Raw genomic sequence first — 18,755 nt, 5'->3', positions numbered from 1 at the left:
TTGTTAAGCTGTTAAAAAGGAAGTTTATATTAAGTTGTATTTCCATATAACCTAAGGAACATACATCAGTGGCTGAGGCAGTTCATGTCCTGCTGTGGTTGAAATGAGCTCATCTCTGCTGGAAGAGCCTCATATGCTTTCTTCCCTGAAGGAGGACGTCACACCAATCAAGAAGCTTGTGACTTTAAAGGGGAGTAATTCAGATGAGAACATTGTATGTATTCTGATAACAAAAGAACACCATATGCATGGTCTGGTGGTAAATCACACACTTTTATTATCAGCTTAGTCGTTGAATTTGTACAAAGAGATCAAATAATGCAATTACAAGACTAGACCATTGGACATTGTGATGCGCACACAAAATCAGACAAAGAGGCCTGATCGTAGCAGGGCAGCTATGCAAACTGGAACAGGTGACGACAGATCAGGTAAACAGGGCCATGTTATGTGGTTTCGGAAAAGCATTAGCAGCACACACATACACACACACACACACACAGAGGCACAATTCACTAGCACACCAGGTGGAGGAGTTACAGCAAATACAACATGTCAGGACAAAAGTGTCACCACATCATTACTAAGTTCACAGTGGACCAGACTCTAACCAAGATGTAGGTCACAGATAGAAAGCTTTCTTATCAAACATTATCGTCGACAGTCAGGAGTGGCTTTGCCTCTGATTCTGGATCATCAGTGGCTTCTTCAGGAAGCAGTTATGAAAGCTTTCCATTGTATGCTGAAGAGTAGAGTGGTGGGTTTTTGAGTGGTGCTTAAATGCAGATTTATCAGTCAAAGACCTTCACAAATCTCTGACCAAAAATTCTGTTTCTAACTCTTGCAAAAGCAGCCAGTGACTGACCCAGAGACAATGTTCAAGACTGGAGGAGCTCATCAGCACAGAGGCACTTGAGAAATGAGGAATACTACATCAGATTAAGGCACAACAAACAACAGTTACAATGCATCTTTGGAACAACAAAATTTACACGCATCACACATAATACATTTTATTTTCTAATCTGTCTGGGGCTGCATAACCTCCTTTTCAATTATTTGCAATTATATATATATATATATATATATATATATATATATATATGTATGTATAATATATAATTTGATAGAAATGATTAAATAATTGAAGAGTGTTAGAATGTTAGAAGAATGTCAACTTAGAATGAAACTTTAATGAATCACCATACATAATGTTATAATTGTTCTGTAAATAATATTGCACAGGTTACTGCTACGAAGGTGAGGGAGGGACATTTTTCACTTGCATCTATCTATCTATCTATCTATCTATCTATCTATCTATCTATCTATCACAAGATTTGTAGATGGGGAAAATAAGAAAAAAACATTTAGATGAACTGGGTTTTACATTTCTCTACAAATTAACAATAATATACTATGGTATTAGAGGACTGTTAAACAATGGATGGTTGAAAATAAATGCATGTCAAAAACAAATTCATATTTCAAGTATACACTGGTTTGCTACATGAAAAGATTTGACTATGTAAAAGTACATTCAAATGCTTTCATATGATTCAATCACACAGCAGCTTTTAGAAATGACATAAAACACTGGGACAACCTTCAAATCAGCTCTCTATGACTGATAGACTTCACTTCGTCATACTACCAGACACATACTAATTGTCGTTTAACGTTGTATGTTGAGAATCGAGAATGAATGTGATATGAACAGCCTCTGCTTCTCTCATGAATGATATAGTGAATTGTGCTGAAGCTAACACAGCTTCTGTGTTGTGTTGTGATGTAGAGAAGATATTCTCAAAGTCTCTGTTATAATAAAGAGTAAAATAAAATGGATTGCTAAATGCTAATCTGATCTCTGTAATGTTACTTCAATATTTTGGAAGGTTAATTAACAAGTTCCTGAGAACAGCACCTGAAATTAGCAGAGGTAATCAACAAGACTGGTGAAAAACACATACATACATACACACACACACACACACACACACACACACACACATACATACGCACGCAATGAATGGTTGTGGAATGTCACACGTTCGGTTCCTTTAACGTGGCTAGTTTGTGAACTCTTTGACAGGGCAATTCCCACATTAACAATTATGCCATAATCACTTGGTGAATTTTTAACAATGACTGAGCAATTATGTGTCAAATCTCATCTAAGTATTTCGGCCACATACCCAGGCGGCGTTATGACCATGATTAGGTGATTGAACGCCACAATCACAAGGCCAGCTCAGAGAACAAGTTTTGAAAGTGGGAGGAGCTTTAGCTATGTGGGAGGAGCCCCTTCTTGTAGGCAACTACTCCTGCTGCTGTGGCCAGAGCCAGGAAGGAGGACATGCCCATGAATTTAAAGAGTCCCCCAACCGATGGCAAATTTCTTTCCCAGAATGTGGTGACAAACGGCTGGGCCGGGACATCCTGAGGAAAAGTGTTTAGAGTAGAATTTGTTCAAAGAAAGGTTTTGATATTTGTGACCCTGGACCACAAAACCAGTCTTAAGTGTCAATTTGTCAAAATTGAGATTTATACATCATCTGAAAGCTGAATTAATAAGCTTTCCATTGATGTATGGTTTGTTAGGATTTTGGCTGAGATACAACTATTTGAAAATCTGGAATCTGAGGGTGCATAAAATCAAAATATTGAGAAAATCGCCTTTAAAGTTGTCCAAATGAAGTTCTTAGCAATGCATATTACTAATAAAAAATGAAGTTGAGATACATTTATGGTAAGAAGTTTACAAAATATCTTCATGGAACATGATCTTTACTTAATATCCTAATGATTTTTGCCATAAAAGAAAAATTGATAATTTTGACCCATGAAGTGTACTTTTGGCTATTGCTACAAATACACTCCAGCGACTTAAGACTGGTTTTGTGGTCCAGGGTCACATTTATGGATTCAATGAAAACATGTTTCTTAAGTGCATTCAAAAGTGCAATTCATACCAATGATTCAGGCTCTGACTGCCAGATCTGACTTGAATGGAGTTTTCCCATTGCACACAAAATCTGGAAGAAAAAAACCATACAGTATTTTGAATTTTTTCTTCAAGTAACAGATGGCAATATTTAAAATCAGACATACTGTAAATTTCAATTAACATTTACATGTAAGGCATTTAGAGCAAATGACAAAAAGTGCTTTAGTTTTACATGCAGGACCGTTAACAGATGGCAAGCAAGTGCTGTTTGTGTTAGTTTAGAAGAGCTTCTTGTACACACACTACTGTTCAAATGTCTGGGGTCAGTAAGATTTTTGTTTAATGTAATACAAATATTAATAAAATTCTTAGCGCTGTCAAACGATTAATCGTGATTAATCACATCCAAAATTAAAGTTTTTGTTTACATAATATATGTTTGTGTACTGTGTATATTTATCATGTGTGTGTGTGTGTGTGTGTATACACACATATATATATATATATATATATATATATATATATACAGTAAGGAAAATAAGTATTTGAACTATTTTGCAAGTTCTCCCACTTAGAAATCATGGAAGGGTCTGAAATTGTCATCGTAGGTGCATGTCCACTGTGAGAGACATAATCTGAAAAAAAAAATCCAGAAATCACAATGTATGATTTTTTAACTATTTATTTGTATGATACAGCTGCAAATAAGTATTTGAACACCTGTCTATCAGCTAGAATTCTGACCCTCAAAGACCTGTTAGTCTGCCTTTAAAATGTCCACCTCAATTCCATTTATTATCCTAAATTAGATGCACCTGTTTGAGGTCGTTAGCTGCATAAAGACACCTGTCCACCCCATACAATCAGTAAGAATCCAACTACTAACATGGCCAAGACCAAAGAGCTGTCCAAAGACACTAGAGACAAAATTGTACACCTCCACAAGGCTGGAAAGAGCTACGGGGAAATTGCCAAGCAGCTTGGCGAAAAAAGGTCCACTGTTGGAGCAATCATTAGAAAATGGAAGAAGCTAAACATGACTGTCAATCTCCCTCGGACTGGGGCTCCATGCAAGATCTCACCTCGTGGGGTCTCAATGATCCTAAGAAAGGTGAGAAATCAGCCCAGAACTACACGGGAGGAGCTGGTCAATGACCTGAAAAGAGCTGGGACCACCGTTTCCAAGGTTACTGTTGGTAATACACTAAGGCGTCATGGTTTGAAATCATGCATGGCACGGAAGGTTCCCCTGCTTAAACCAGCACATGTCCAGGCCCGACTTAAGTTTGCCAATGACCATTTGGATGATCCAGAGGAGTCATGGGAGAAAGTCATGTGGTCAGATGAGACCAAAATAGAACTTTTGGTCATAATTCCACTAAACGTGTTTGGAGGAAGAAGAATGATGAGTACCATCCAAGAACACCATCCCTACTGTGAAGCATGGGGTGGTAGCATCATGTTTTGGGGTGTTTTTCTGCACATGGGACAGGGCGACTGCACTGTATTAAGGAGAGGATGACCGGGGCCATGTATTGCGAGATTTTGGGGAACAACCTCCTTCCCTCAGTTAGAGCATTGAAGATGGGTCGAGGCTGGGTCTTCCAACATGACAATGACCCGAAGCACACAGCCAGGATAACCAAGGAGTGGCTCTGTAAGAAGCATATCAAGGTTCTGGCGTGGCCTAGCCAGTCTCAGACCTAAACCCAATAGAGAATCTTTGGAGGAGCTCAAACTCCGTGTTTCTCAGCGACAGGCCAGAAACCTGACTGATCTAGAGAAGATCTGTGTGGAGGAGTGGGCCAAAATCCCTCCTGCAGTGTGTGCAAACCTGGTGAAAAACTACAGGAAAGCGTTTGACCTCTGTAATTGCAAACAAAGGCTACTGTACCAAATATTAACATTGATTTTCTCAGGTGTTCAAATACTTATTTGCAGCTGTATCATACAAATAAATAGTTAAAAATCATACATTGTGATTTCTGGATTTTTTTTAGATTATGTCTCTCACAGTGGACATGCACCTCGATGACAATTTCAGACCCTCCATGATTTCTAAGTGGGAGAACTTGCAAAATAGCAGGGTGTTCAAATACTTATTTTCCTCACTGTGTGTATATATATATATATATATATATATATAATACAAACACATACGGCATATATTTTGAAAATATTTACATGTATATACATTTATATTTTTAGATTACAAATAAATATATTTAATATATAAACATAACATATTTTTCTTAAATATATACATGCATGTGTTTGTATTTATATATACATAATAAATATACAGTGTACACACACATATATTATGTAAACAAAAACTTTTATTTTGGATGCGATTAATCACAAATAATCTGATGACAGCACTAAAAATTATACATTAAATTGATCAAAAGTGACAGTAAAGACATTTATAGTTTTTAAAAAAATATTTATATTTTAAATAAACGTCTTTCTTTTTAGTTTCTATTCATCAAATATTACTGAAAAAATATATCACGGTTTCTACACAAATATCCAGCAGTTTTCAAAATAAAATACCATAAACAATCAATAATATCAAATAAATATACAAAATCAATAATCAAATATCAATGTCAAACTGTTTTCAACATGGATAATAACAAGAAATCTTTATTTAGCAGCAAATATTAGAATGATTTCTGAAGGATCATGTGACACTGAAGACTGGAGGAACAATGCTAAAAATGCAGCTTTGCCATCACAGGAATAAATGACATTTTAAAATATATTAAAATAGAAATCAGTTATTTTAAACTGTAAAAAATAATTCACTACGATTTTACCAAATAAATGCACCTTCTAGACTTTTATTTACTGACCTCAAACCTTATGCAGATACAATAAAACCTTGTGCTAAAAAACAATCCAACACAATTACGCATAAGAATCCAAGTATTGATAAATGTGTTGAAAAAAGGAAATGAAGCATGAATATATGCACAAAATGAAGTAGAACTAAATAGATTGTGGCATGTTCTTAAATAGATGGTGATACTGAACATGCTAATAAAGAAATTCAATGACAGATTTTCAAACTTGACGAGAGCTTTTTGTTTCCTGCATTGATATATTTCCTGTTGAAACAGGAAGTTTGGGCAGAACAGGTTTTTATAAATATCTTAGATCTTAGTAGATAAACCCTCTACGCACCTCTCTACTGGCTCTCTCTCCAGCTTGCACGGCCCCCTCCATGTAACCGCTCCACTCTGTGGCCGTTTCAGTTCCTGCAAAATACAACCTGCCCACCGGCTCCCTCAGGACCCTGAAACAGAGCGAAACGGTCACATCTCATGTCAGTTCATGCTCTAGTTTACCATCAGCAGGCTAGCATAATGCTGAACCATCCGGAGGTGCACTAACCTGCCATACTGTGTCATGATACCAGGGGGGAAGTAGGCAGTGTAGCAGCCACCAGAATACTCCTCCTCACACCAGTTTTTCTCCTCATAGTGCACTGGCTAAAGAAGACACCACCATAAAAACAAAGCATGAAAAGTTATTAAAAATGATAAGACTAAAGGATGACAGAGATTTGTGACTGGTCATGGAGACTCACATTTAACGCTTCTTCTGTGCCAAGCACACGAGCATAAATCTCACAGATCTTTCTCTTTCTGAAATGGTTGACAACATTCTGGTAAGAATAATCATTTCAGCACAAAGTGTGCACAGGTGCAGTGACATTTTACCAATATGAAAACAAAGAAATATCTACCTCTCCTCTTTCGTCAGGTCTGCTAATTTCCTGGATTTTCGTGCCAGGATGAAACTGTAAAGAGAAGGAGCCAGCTTACCGTTCTGTCGCCTCAAACATCTCAATTATTTTTTTAGTAGTTAATGTTCATCCTATGATAGAAAGCCCGTCGCTTTATTTACCCCATTATAGCAGGCACAGACCCATCAGGCTTAGTGTCATCAAGAGTGAGACCAATAGGTGCTTCCTCCTCCTCAATCACCATGCTGCCACAGTATCCTGAGCAAACAAAACAGCCCAGGTTAGCATACAAAGTGTATAGTCAGTGTTAGCATTATTTACATACATAGTTTTTAATAATATTTAGAATTAATATTATTACAATGTCACTTCAGTCCCAGGATTCTTTTGTAACTCTCTTTCAAGTGACTTATGTAATGGAAAGTGAACAAGTGGTACAGACCCTTCTTCCTCCAGAAGTTCTCTTTGTAGTACACCATGCATTTGATGACTGAGCCCATGGGGACTCTGTGAATGAGCTGGTTCCTCAGAGGCGGTAGTTCAGGGTTGAAATGGATTTTCAAGTTCAGGCCTGGTGGTATGGCAAGTATAACATATTTGGCCTACAAGAAGAGAGAAAAAGAATATCCTTTAAAAAAGATCTATTTTGCTAATTCATCATCATTTCAGTTTTAAAAGTTATAGGAGGCATGATCAAACCCCAGAAACCATCAGCACTGTGCCCATTAACAATGCATTTAAAGCTGCTGTAAGTGATTTTTTGGGAATGCCGCACATTAAAAGGTCCCTTCTATCTGATGAATTTCACTGAAATCACATCAGTCTCTGTTACCTTGTATATAACAAAAAGAGTTTTATTTTGCTTTAATGGATTTACAATATCAAAACCTCTCTGAAATGTGGAACTCATAATTGCATGCAACAAATTTGCTGAAAACTCAACTTTTCAACCATCACAGGAATAAATTTCATGATGAAATATTAATAATACACTCAGCCTTAGTCTGTCTAAGTGATTTCTTACAAACCCCAAACTTTTGAATAGTAGTGTGTGTGTATATATATATATATATATATATATATATATATATATATATATATATATATATATATATATATAAGGACGTATAGTTGAATATAGTGGTTCCACTGTTCCTCCCCATAGGGTTAGGCAGCTCTACAGCAGCCTTTAATAAGCTTTCAGCACAGGAAAGAGGATGTGGCCAGGACAGGGGGATGAAGAGCAGCTTACTGATAACAATCCACCAAGCTTACACACATACATGGGGATACATACTTCAAAGTGGGACATTTGTCCTTCAAATTAGCCGATTTAGCATGGAATGTAAAATACTGCATACCCAGAAGGAGCTTCATCACTGGTTACTAATCTCAAAGACTATCACACTACCATATTACTATTTATGCAATACGTTTATTGTGTGTATTATGCACATTTGTGTACTTGCACAGAATTTGGGGGTATGATTTGCTACTTAGAGTGGAAAAACGCATACCACATTGCAATTTGCCTGTCTTGACCTTTCTATCTGTCCAATGTGACATTTTTTTTTTTTAGTTTTGAGTTCATTCCCACGCTATGTTTTGATTATTAGTATGCACTATACACTTTGTAATATGCTGTAAGCAGTATGCTAGTAGTCCTTGCCAAATAGGACATAGCCATGGAGAGTTTTGTGCACATTCTCACCTTATATATCTCCTCATTAACTGTCCTGACCTCCACCAGGTCTCCAGTCTGGTCAATGCTGTAGACAGCTCTGCCCAGCTTCACACGGTCACCCAGCTCTCTCGCCATCCCCTCACTGATTTGATTGGCACCTCCGGCAAACTTGCGCTCCTGTCATATTTTGCAGCAGAAAACAGTTTTCCAGACTTTGGTTAGACCTTGTATATAATAGAAATGATCAGTTTAATATACATAAACATTCACATTTCATCAAGGACTGCAATTCTTTAATTCAACAATAGGGGTCTCTGTCTCTCAGAGATAGAATTATGATAGAGTTGTATAATACTGCCCACCATGCACATACCTTATCAGACACGTTAAGAATATAAAACAGGTTAAAGAACAGAAACAGGCAGATCATAACAGTTTATTGACTGTCATTATCATTCCATAGGGAATTAAAGATAAAAGACATGATATTTTGTTATCAATTTAATAAACAAAACTCTTATTTGCTTTATTTGTGTGCCATCAGAGGACACAGTTGCTAGTAGGCTCCTGCTATAAATGTGACCCAGATACAGTGGCCACTATTTTGGTGTGTTACACAATTAGTTCAATGTCACAGGAATGAATGGGTACGACACAAGGTAGCCTCTCTTGAGAAGTGTATACTATAATTATATACTATAATCAACTAACTTGAAAAACAAAAAAATCGTCATGGATGAATAAACAAATTGAATATATTCCCCTATAAGGAGTATTGCAGTGGATTGACTGAAACATTACTGTGAATACTTTACACATTATGACTGGGAGAAACAACCGATCATTTGTTTTGAGGTCAATACTGTTTTACCAGTATTTTCACTTTTTGTTACTGGTTGTTTCATTTGAGGTCTACCAATAGATGGCACCAAGCGATCTTTTCTTTAATGATAATAATAATAATAATATGCTAAAATACTAAATTAAATGTAGCTTAATGATCTGGATATTGTGTCAAAAAACAAAAAATAAAACAATGAAAAATTGGTTCTCCATATCAGTTATTGGATATTTATTTATATATATATATATAAAAAAACAGATACTGTATTGTATCTGTCATGAACAGTATTGGATAAGAACAAAAAGCTACAATCTATCACAGACATCAAACCTGGCATGACATGTCTGACATGACTATATTTAAATATGCAGTTTGAATACTTTCTAAGTGAACTCTCCCTTTAACCCCGTGTAACCCTTCATAACAGCAAAACATTTCTCTTTCTTCCACAGAAAGTCAATTTTTTGCCTTGCAACAAGACCCATTTTGAGAGCTGTGGTTAACTAAATTAGGGGTACAGACTGAACAGTGACAATGACTATTGGACTTGGCAGGAACATTGGATTGAACAGCTCCAGCTTGATTTATATCACTATTTCTAACACCTGCTTTCCTGGACTGCCAATATTTCAAAAAAGACGCTGGTGTGTGAGGACACTTAAGCCCCATCTCTCACTCCCTCAGCCTGTCATTCTCTCATTCTCCCACAGATGTTAATTATACTGTAAACACAAGCACTGGTGCAGTGAAAAAGCCAAAGAGACATGCATAAACACGCTGCAAAAACGTTAATGTCGTGGAGTTCATATGTTTGCCATGTAATTAACTCTGGGCTTCGACAGAGAAATAATCAACCGCGATAACATAGTATACAAACATTACGCAACAGGCCTCCAGTTAATCTGTTGTATAAAGACTTACCTGGCCTCCATTGGTGGTAGAGAAGATTCTCATGGTGCCTCCACACTGCTTGACGTACCAAAGGAACCACAGAGCAGACACCTCATGGGGCTCGGAGGTCACGTTCACATTGACGAACAGAGTGGCAAAGCGACAAGCAGCCCTGCAAGTAACCCATGGGTGAAGGGATATGCCATCAACAGCCAATATACCACAACAATACCTGATTTTAATTGGTCCCTTCTCTGTACCTGGTCCAGCAAATCTTGTCAAAGAGTTGCTGCATGGTCATCTTGTCCCACTCTTCCGCATGAGGGGCCCTCCATGGAGCATCTTTAGGAATCTAAAGTGCACATTTGTGATCAGGGTCTGTTTATTCACTCGAATTAATTCTTATTCCAGATACAGTTCCAATAACGATTATTTTTAAGAAACAACAAAATTATATTTCCAAAATTATGAGAGAATTTAATTCAAAAATAAATATAAAACAATTCTTGGAAAAGGTGTGTTCACTTTTACGTATTTTTCAGTCATAGAGGAGAAAGTTCCTTTAACAATTTATTAAACAATACAAAACTAAATGTAGTAACATATTTCATTCATTATTTATAAAATACTGCTGACAAAGTGCATACTTGTATGAACAACTAGCCAGATTTAGGTCTCAGTTACTTGTAAGCTGTATATATTTTATTCACTAGGATTCATTAGAATCATTTGTATATAAAAAGGACTACATTGTTTGCATTCGATTAACTAAAAAGAGCTGACTAATTACAGTAATTCATTTGGGAACCGAACAACACTAGTCGCACTGCACGCATTTGATTCAATAAAAAGAACTGACATATTAAGGTATTTCTTTCAGGAATAAAACTACACTGGTTACACTGTATGTTTTTGATTCACTTTAAAGAACCAGCTCATTAGGAAATTGGTCTACACTGGTTGTGTTGTATGTTTTGATTCACTAAAAGGAACCAACTTATTCATACAAGTATCATATTCCAGATGTTGCACTGTATGTGTTTGAGTCACAAAAAAGTTCAGACTTAAGACTCGAGTCATTTGAGTGCACTGGTTGTGTTGTGTGTGTTCATTTCACTAAAAAGAACCAACTCCATACTGGTAACGCTGTATGCGTTTGATTCACTACAATGAATGGACTCGTGAGAGTCATTCATTTGGGAATCAGATTACATGTGTTGCACTGTACGTTTGAGTGTTTGTTTTGTGATGTAGATTCAGCAGCAGTGTTGTGGTAAGTATATCATGTATACAGGAGAACAGTTAATGGAACTCGGTTCTGAATAAAAATGGCCTTTACCTCCATTCCCATCTTGTCCATTGTCCTCCAGAGGTTGTTGTAGTCCAGGTAGGCAAGAGGGTTCCACATTGGAGGGAAAGGCCCTTTGAATGGATATGATTTGCCCTTGGAAACAAGAAACAGTGTCCGTAAGAAACCTACTACCTTATCACCAAATAATGAAAATTGTGATTATTATTTTGTCATTGTTGACGTAATGTCTTTATCATAGCCATCATGACCTCATTATCATTAGAAGTGTAACCAGTCTGGAATGGAAAATGGTTTTTGCTGCCTAAAATATACGTAACTGCATTTCGCCTGGCTTGGAATCAAATCAGTTAATGGAGGGCCTCTGTTCACAGCCTTTACAGTTTGCGTTAATACAACCAGAAGATCAGAAACAACTCGACCTTATCAAATCTCAGTAAGATTTTATGAATTTCACATAAAAATGTGACAATCTTCTTCATTAGGAGCAGGAAAAGGATATATATGCTCATTAGGGGGTTGGAGTAGAATATACAGTAATGATAAAGCATCTATAAATAGACATTAATGATAATGCTAATTCAGTAAAATTCATAATCACAGATAATGACAATATTAGCCTTTGGCAAACAGCAGCTATATGACACAAGCTGTTCACACATCGCTTGCTTCCCACAGTAGTGGAAACGCTTAGTCAGTATGATCATTCTCTGCGGCTGGCCAATGGGGTAACTATATGCAGACATTACTTCATACCTGGATTGCTCTGTTGCTGTGGGGCTCTTAAATAAGCACCGCTGGGCTGATTGATTAATGTTTAACTACACATCAAAGACGAAGCGCCGCGTTTCAATATGTTGTTCTTCAACATAAAGACTCTAATGACTGCTATGACAATGAAAATGAAATCTCTGATAAAGAAGGCTCGAGATGGACAGTTGAAAATGTGCTAAAGGTTAGTACTTTAGTACTGAATCAGGCAACCTAGTCAAAACTGCTGACAAAATCAAAGACCTGTCACCTAGAAGGATTCTCACGCACCCCTGGGTTTGATGTCCAGCGTTCAGTTCTGAGCAATTTGTCATGTCATAGTGATTTGTGCATTTTCAACACACCGTTTCGGAAAACCCTGTCATTTTATTGCTCGCAGAAACATCTGAGGGGAACCAAAGTGGTTTTTGAGTAGGACTAGAATGCACTTAGTAGGACAGATAAATTATTGAAGACTTCAAATGGCAGACCACCGCAAAACAACGGAGGGACGCCATGCTCCTTTTTGAGTGGACACTATGGCAGTTCTGGCTCTCCTGGTGCCCTAAACAAGACGAAACATGACAAAATTCAAAGAACTTTGACTTTCAAAGAACTTAGCAGCCCGGCATTCCAAGGTTCAAATCTAGTCTATTATATTGATAACGATAAAAGGAAACTGAACTTGACACATTTTTAAACTATAATAACCATGCTTTATTATACATTTACATTTATCCATTAGCCTACACTTTTATTCAAAGCGCCTTCCATTGCATTCAAGGTTTAAATTCATACAGTTCATGCATTCCCTAGCAATCGAACCCATGACCTTTCCATTAGCACCATGCTCTATTGTTTGAGCTACATGAATTATAAAACATACATATTTTTAAAATTTAAATTACACTTTTGATGGGAAACATGCATGACATTTCTCTAGAAATGTCAGTTAAACCTGTATGTCTTACAAAAATGGTCTTCTTAGCCTAAGTTGGGTTTAAAAAAAGCATATGTATAATTTTTTTATGTGACTTGGCCATCTACATTTCTAAGCCAACTAACACTAGGAAAACATGTTCAGCTAAATAAGAGACCATGACATTTCCATATCATTTGTGAGCCTGCCAGACCAATGCAGGATAGGACACTGGATCGCTCAGCATCCAGCAACAGGTCTGTTCCCATGGCGACAGAATTGAGGTGGAGAGATGGAGTGCATCTCTTATGATATCTTTTCAGCCAGAGCAGAACCTAAGCCTCTCTACTATCACTAACCTCATACTGCTCTATATCCACACTGCTGCCCATCTCCTCGGTTACAAGCAATGAAATGAGACCACATCCTGTTCAACGCAAATGTATCATCTTCCAAAGTAACATTCTATTTGCCTGTATGTTACAGTATAGACTTTTTACATAATGAACATATTTTCTTTTGAAGAAACAAGCAGTCATTTTTTGCACCAATATTGGCCGATACAGATAAGCTTGCAATTGTTTTTATGTTATGGCAATAACCGATAAATTGCCAATATTAAAATCCTACACTACTGTGTCTAAAAAAATAAAAAGTACCTTTACATAAAATGAATATTCAAATGTTGGCAAAATTTAATCTAAATCTACCGATAAAATATCTAATATCAATAACCAATACAGTTCCGATACATTGTTCATTCCTAGAAAACAGTAACTATTTTTACAAGTTTGTTTAGTGCTGCTAGCTGTTTAGAAATTACATTTTTAAATTTGGAAATACCAACCTTTAGGTATTAACAGTAAAACTATGCACATATTACATATCATTATAATGAATTGCAATAGTACCAACAACAATGTAATTCCAAGTAGTTCCACAACAATAAGTATATGTGGTTTATTAGTATTGCTCAGAAACCACTAATGTAAATGCTTAGTAATGCAAACACTGTACAATAGCTGTATTAATTTTTAACAACACTGCCTTTGCACAACTGTTCAATCATAATCATACTGATATGCTAAGACTGCCAGAAAGAGCAGAGCAGTTCCTCACAGACAGAGGCAGAGGAAACTGGGTCTGGCCTTTAGGATTACAGCTATAGAAAAGCTGATTACACGGGCGCCTTGGCTGCACGCTCACCTTAATTATAAAATGGTCTGCTCATTGTAAGGCCCTTATTGGCTAATACTGGCTCAAGGCCAATACGTGATTGCTGAGTAACAGGTGATACTATAAAAGCGGTTGTAAAACTTTCAACAAAGCGTGCAGGAGCAGATTGGACTGACTATGTGAGGGCTAATAAAACTACCCTATGAGCCTCTTTCATAAAACTACGCAGAAAAATGGACACAGTTCAGCAAAACACTGATAATATCCATGATAAAATCAAAAGGTGAATTACACCACTGTTGTTAAGGTCAACAGACTAGATCAATAGAGATTAATTCATTCATTCCTCAATGACAAAGCAAAATTGTGTTAGTGACCTACAAAAATTAAAACGCAGTCACATTAGCAAAATTTCACAAAGAAAAAAGGTTTGTCAATTGCCAATAGTGTAGCAATGTATAAAGCACGGCTCCCAAGCTACCAAGCAGCTTTCTGTTGCTCAACACCTTTGTGAAATCTTTCGCATTGACGCTTAATTACAGATTGTGTGGATTCCTATTAAAATTACTGGATTTCTCCCCTCAAAATTTGCAGAACAGTGGTAAATGTGACCACAATTTTAGTTGGAAAATGTACACTGGCTTTATTAATTAGTGGGTTGTCACCAGACATTTGCATGGCTCAACATTAAAAACCTGACTTCGTGCCTCTGTGGACTGAAGCAATTTGGTTATGAAGGAAACGCCCCTGATCCCAAAGACAGAGCCAGACATCATGGTGTGAGAAAACGTGAGAGAGAGAGAGACAGAGAGAAAGAGAGTGTGTCCCCTCAATCCTGATAGCGATTGTCTTTTGATGAGGAGTGCTGCCATGGAAACCCACAGGGATGCTCCGATCAGGAGATAATGGCACGAGGAGAGAGGGGACGGCTCCTTCAGAACATACACTAACACAAACACACACATCATTAATCATTAAGACAGACACATTCACATTTATTCTATTTAAATCACAACACGTACCAAAAAGCAGCCTATAGCAAGACAGACCACAACAGTATCGGTTGAAATGAAGAAGCCAAATGAAAATGTGATGTAACACAGCACTCTCCTTTATTTTCAAGTAGTATCACTGAGTCTCTGAACAGCATCTCTCTTACAGATGTCTGAATCCATGCTGATGCGTTCTTCAACAAATAAAGCCTTAAAATCAATCAGATATCAGATAGATGTTCATAGCCTCTTCCTAGTGTCTACCTCATTCTGCATTACTGCCTTTGGGTTTATTCTGACAAAACCTGTTAAGGAAGAGCTGGTTTGATATTGACTTTGACAATAATTGTGCTGTCAAACTGCACAAACCAAGGAACAGGAACCAATGATTGTTTTTTTAAAGAGTTTGCATTTTTATAGAAATGACTCCAGCAGGAACATGAGGCACTGTACTGTAACTCAAAAGATCAAAAAAACACTAGCAAACAAAAATATATATAACCTACATATAAAGTACAATATCATTAGAATTTGGGGTCTGTAAGATTTTGTTAAAAAATATGCAACGATACCATTTTTTCAGATCCAATCCGATCCAATGCAGAAAATTCTGAGTATCAGCCGATTCCGATCCGATCCGATACCAGTGCAGTTTTTTTTAAATCAGTGTAGAATTTCTATACTTCTGTGTGTTGACCTGATAGTCACCCTTTTGTGTGTTAAACACAATCTACTAAATATAGACAACTTCATTTTAAAGCTGCAGTCTGTACGTTTTGTCTCTTTGTCGCCATCTATGTTTGAAAACCTGGAATTGCAGTTACTTGCGGAATTATCTTGATTGTGTGGGGTTGTACTCTGGCACAGCTCCAGTGCGGATGAATCTAATGTTTTGAGGAGTATATGTAGCTGTCAATCACCGCGCCGGTGTGGATATTTACAGATTAGTCTACATCTCGGAATATATGACCCAAATAAGAATTGTCATCTGAACAAGTAAGTAACAAGTCTGCCACGTTTGTTCTGACCAACTGTGGAAAAAAGCATTACAATAAATCATGCTTCCAATGGTGATTTAATCTAATGATCGATTAGCTCATGTCACATGAAACCGTGCAAATTATTATTATTGTTATACTTTATTCTCAAATTAACCACATCAGCATTGCATCACTATGAGTAAAGTGTGTAGATTTCAATTTCTGTACAGTTTAATCTAATTGTCATACCATTCGAATTTCATATTAAGAAATTCTTTTAACCCAAAAAGCAAACTATGCTCCCTTCGAACTGGTTGTCTTTAAAATACAAATATTGTGTAAATTCAGGCTATCTGTAATCAGAAACACATTTAAAACTGGAATATAATTTAATTTCATTCACATGTGTTTCATAAACACATAATACTTTCTGTATTACAATCCGCCATCAAAATGATACATTTAATAATTCCAGCTGCTGTGAGAAAAGGCTATAAACGATGCGCCACATGCAGGATCCTCTCGTGCGATAGTCTAGTAGCCAGGACAACTTCTTTATGTTTACAGACGTGATGCAATGACGCAGTGCCATGCTAGAATTTCCCGTGAAAACATACCATTACCACTCAAATTAGAAAACATTATTATAAGCTCAGGGTTGCTGCAGGATTTTTAAGCTCAAATTTAAGACTTTTTAAGACCTGCACAAATAAAATTAATACCATATGAGCAGGGTAGGGCAATGTCTATGGTAAACTGTAAAATGAATGTAAAAAGCACGATTTACAGTTCAGATAGAAGTTTTCACAAAACAAAAAGTTTTATAAAATGATACACTTCACATTTCAGCCTTTAAACCATTTTTTAAGAAAATGGATGAGTCAAAAGTATTAATTATATTAATTTAAACAATTATCAATAAATTATTATATGTGACCCTGGACCACAAAACCAGTCTTAAGTCGCTGAGGTATATTTGTAGCAATAGCCAACAATACATTGTATGGGTCAAAATGATTGATTTTTCTTTTATGTGAAAAATCATTAGGATATTAAGTAAAGATATTTTGTAAATTTCCTACTGTAAATATATCAAAAGTAAATTTTTGATTAGTAATATGCATTGCTAAGAACTTCATTTGGACAACTTTAAAGGCGATTCTCTCAATATTTAGATATTTTTGCACCCTCAGATTCCAGATTTTCAAATAGTTGTATCTCGGCCAAATGTTGTCCGATCCTAACAAACCATACATCAATGGAAAGCTCATTTATTCGGCTTTCAGATGAATTTTTTTCAGATTTTGAAAAATTGACACTTAAGACTGGTTTTGTGGTCCAGGGTCACATATTAATTAAATAACAAATTTTTATAATGAATTATCTCCTTATCGCTCCACCAGTTCACATTTACAGCTCTGCGTGTTTGCAGGGTAAAAACATGGGTCGATTTTTGCATTGGTCTGAACAAAAACAACCCAATGTTCCTGCAATACTAGAGGCTGCAGTTCTAGGACTGCATAGGACCCTATTTTTTGGGACAGCACCATCTATTCCAACAAAGGAGACCTGATTCAAACATCAAACAAAGAGATGCAAACAAACAGCACATCAGACGTGAAGCGCTGTAGCTAATTAACTGAAGTCTCGCACAGACACAAGTCTTCTTTCCAAGAAAACTGAATTTTAAACCAGAATGTATTGAATATTTAAATAAATTAGGTTAAATATTTCTAGAGGGTTACCAACGTGTATGTTTAGAGTTAGGAGTTGGTTAGGACAATAATTAAGTGTATACAATTAAATAACTACATAATTCCTTAAAAATAATAATATACAGAATTGAATACCAAGTGCTATAAAATAGTATGAGCCACTAATATTCAGTCATTTAGCAGATGCTTTTATCCAAAGTGACTTATAAATGAGGACAATGGAAGCAATCAAAATCAACAAAAGAGCAACGATATGCAAGTGCTATAACAAGTCTCATTTAGCCTAACGCAGTACACGTAGCAAGAGATTTTTTTTTAAATTATATAATAAGTAAAACAAAAGCATAGAATAGAAAAAGAATAGAGCAAGCTAGTGTTAGAGGCCTTTTTTTGCTTTTGTTAATTGTATAATAAATAAAAAGAAAACAGAATACAAAAAGATTAGAAAAGCTAGTGTTATTTTTTTATTTTATTTTATTTTTTTTTTAAGAATAGAATTAGAATAGAGAGAGGTGTGATGTTCTTCATTCTCTCTTACATTCTTTTTGGCTCATTAAAAATTAATCTTGCTGCCACGTTCTGGATTAATTGTAAAGGTTTGATAGAACTGGCTGGAAGACCTGACACAATACATACATGCAAAAAATAAATAAATAAAATAATTAAAAAACAAACAAAAAAACTATAGGGTCCTAGAAATCCAGTTCTGAAACTACAGCCTCCTACTCACAACAACAGCCCTATTGAACATGCAGATTCAGGAGGCGCTTTCGAACGGTTTCCCCGGTAACGCC

At 36.3% G+C, this 18,755-nt stretch overlaps 1 protein-coding gene across 2 annotated transcripts in view; it reads right to left on the bottom strand.

The window, feature by feature from the left end:
• Positions 1–252: 252 nt before the first annotated feature.
• Positions 253–18,755, bottom strand: part of mao (monoamine oxidase) — a 41,145-nt gene continuing 22,642 nt past the window's right edge. For both annotated transcript variants that reach the window (XM_058787725.1, XM_058787726.1), the window contains exons 4-15: positions 11,460–11,564; positions 10,381–10,472; positions 10,151–10,292; positions 8,413–8,562; positions 7,144–7,303; positions 6,863–6,959; positions 6,702–6,755; positions 6,543–6,600; positions 6,347–6,444; positions 6,137–6,248; positions 2,973–3,035; positions 253–2,439 (exon numbers count right to left, since the gene is read on the bottom strand). In XM_058787725.1, the coding sequence (XP_058643708.1) occupies positions 2,284–2,439; positions 2,973–3,035; positions 6,137–6,248; positions 6,347–6,444; positions 6,543–6,600; positions 6,702–6,755; positions 6,863–6,959; positions 7,144–7,303; positions 8,413–8,562; positions 10,151–10,292; positions 10,381–10,472; positions 11,460–11,564 (1,287 nt within the window). In that variant the 3' untranslated portion in view covers positions 253–2,283. The remainder of the gene's footprint in view (positions 2,440–2,972; positions 3,036–6,136; positions 6,249–6,346; positions 6,445–6,542; positions 6,601–6,701; positions 6,756–6,862; positions 6,960–7,143; positions 7,304–8,412; positions 8,563–10,150; positions 10,293–10,380; positions 10,473–11,459; positions 11,565–18,755) is intronic.

The sequence above is a fragment of the Onychostoma macrolepis genome, chromosome 09 (genome assembly GCF_012432095.1).
Source record: "Onychostoma macrolepis isolate SWU-2019 chromosome 09, ASM1243209v1, whole genome shotgun sequence".
In the NCBI taxonomy this organism is placed as follows: Eukaryota; Metazoa; Chordata; class Actinopteri; order Cypriniformes; family Cyprinidae; genus Onychostoma; species Onychostoma macrolepis.
The sequence above is the reverse complement of the archived record's forward strand: the minus strand, read 5'-3'. Positions and strand labels throughout refer to the sequence as shown.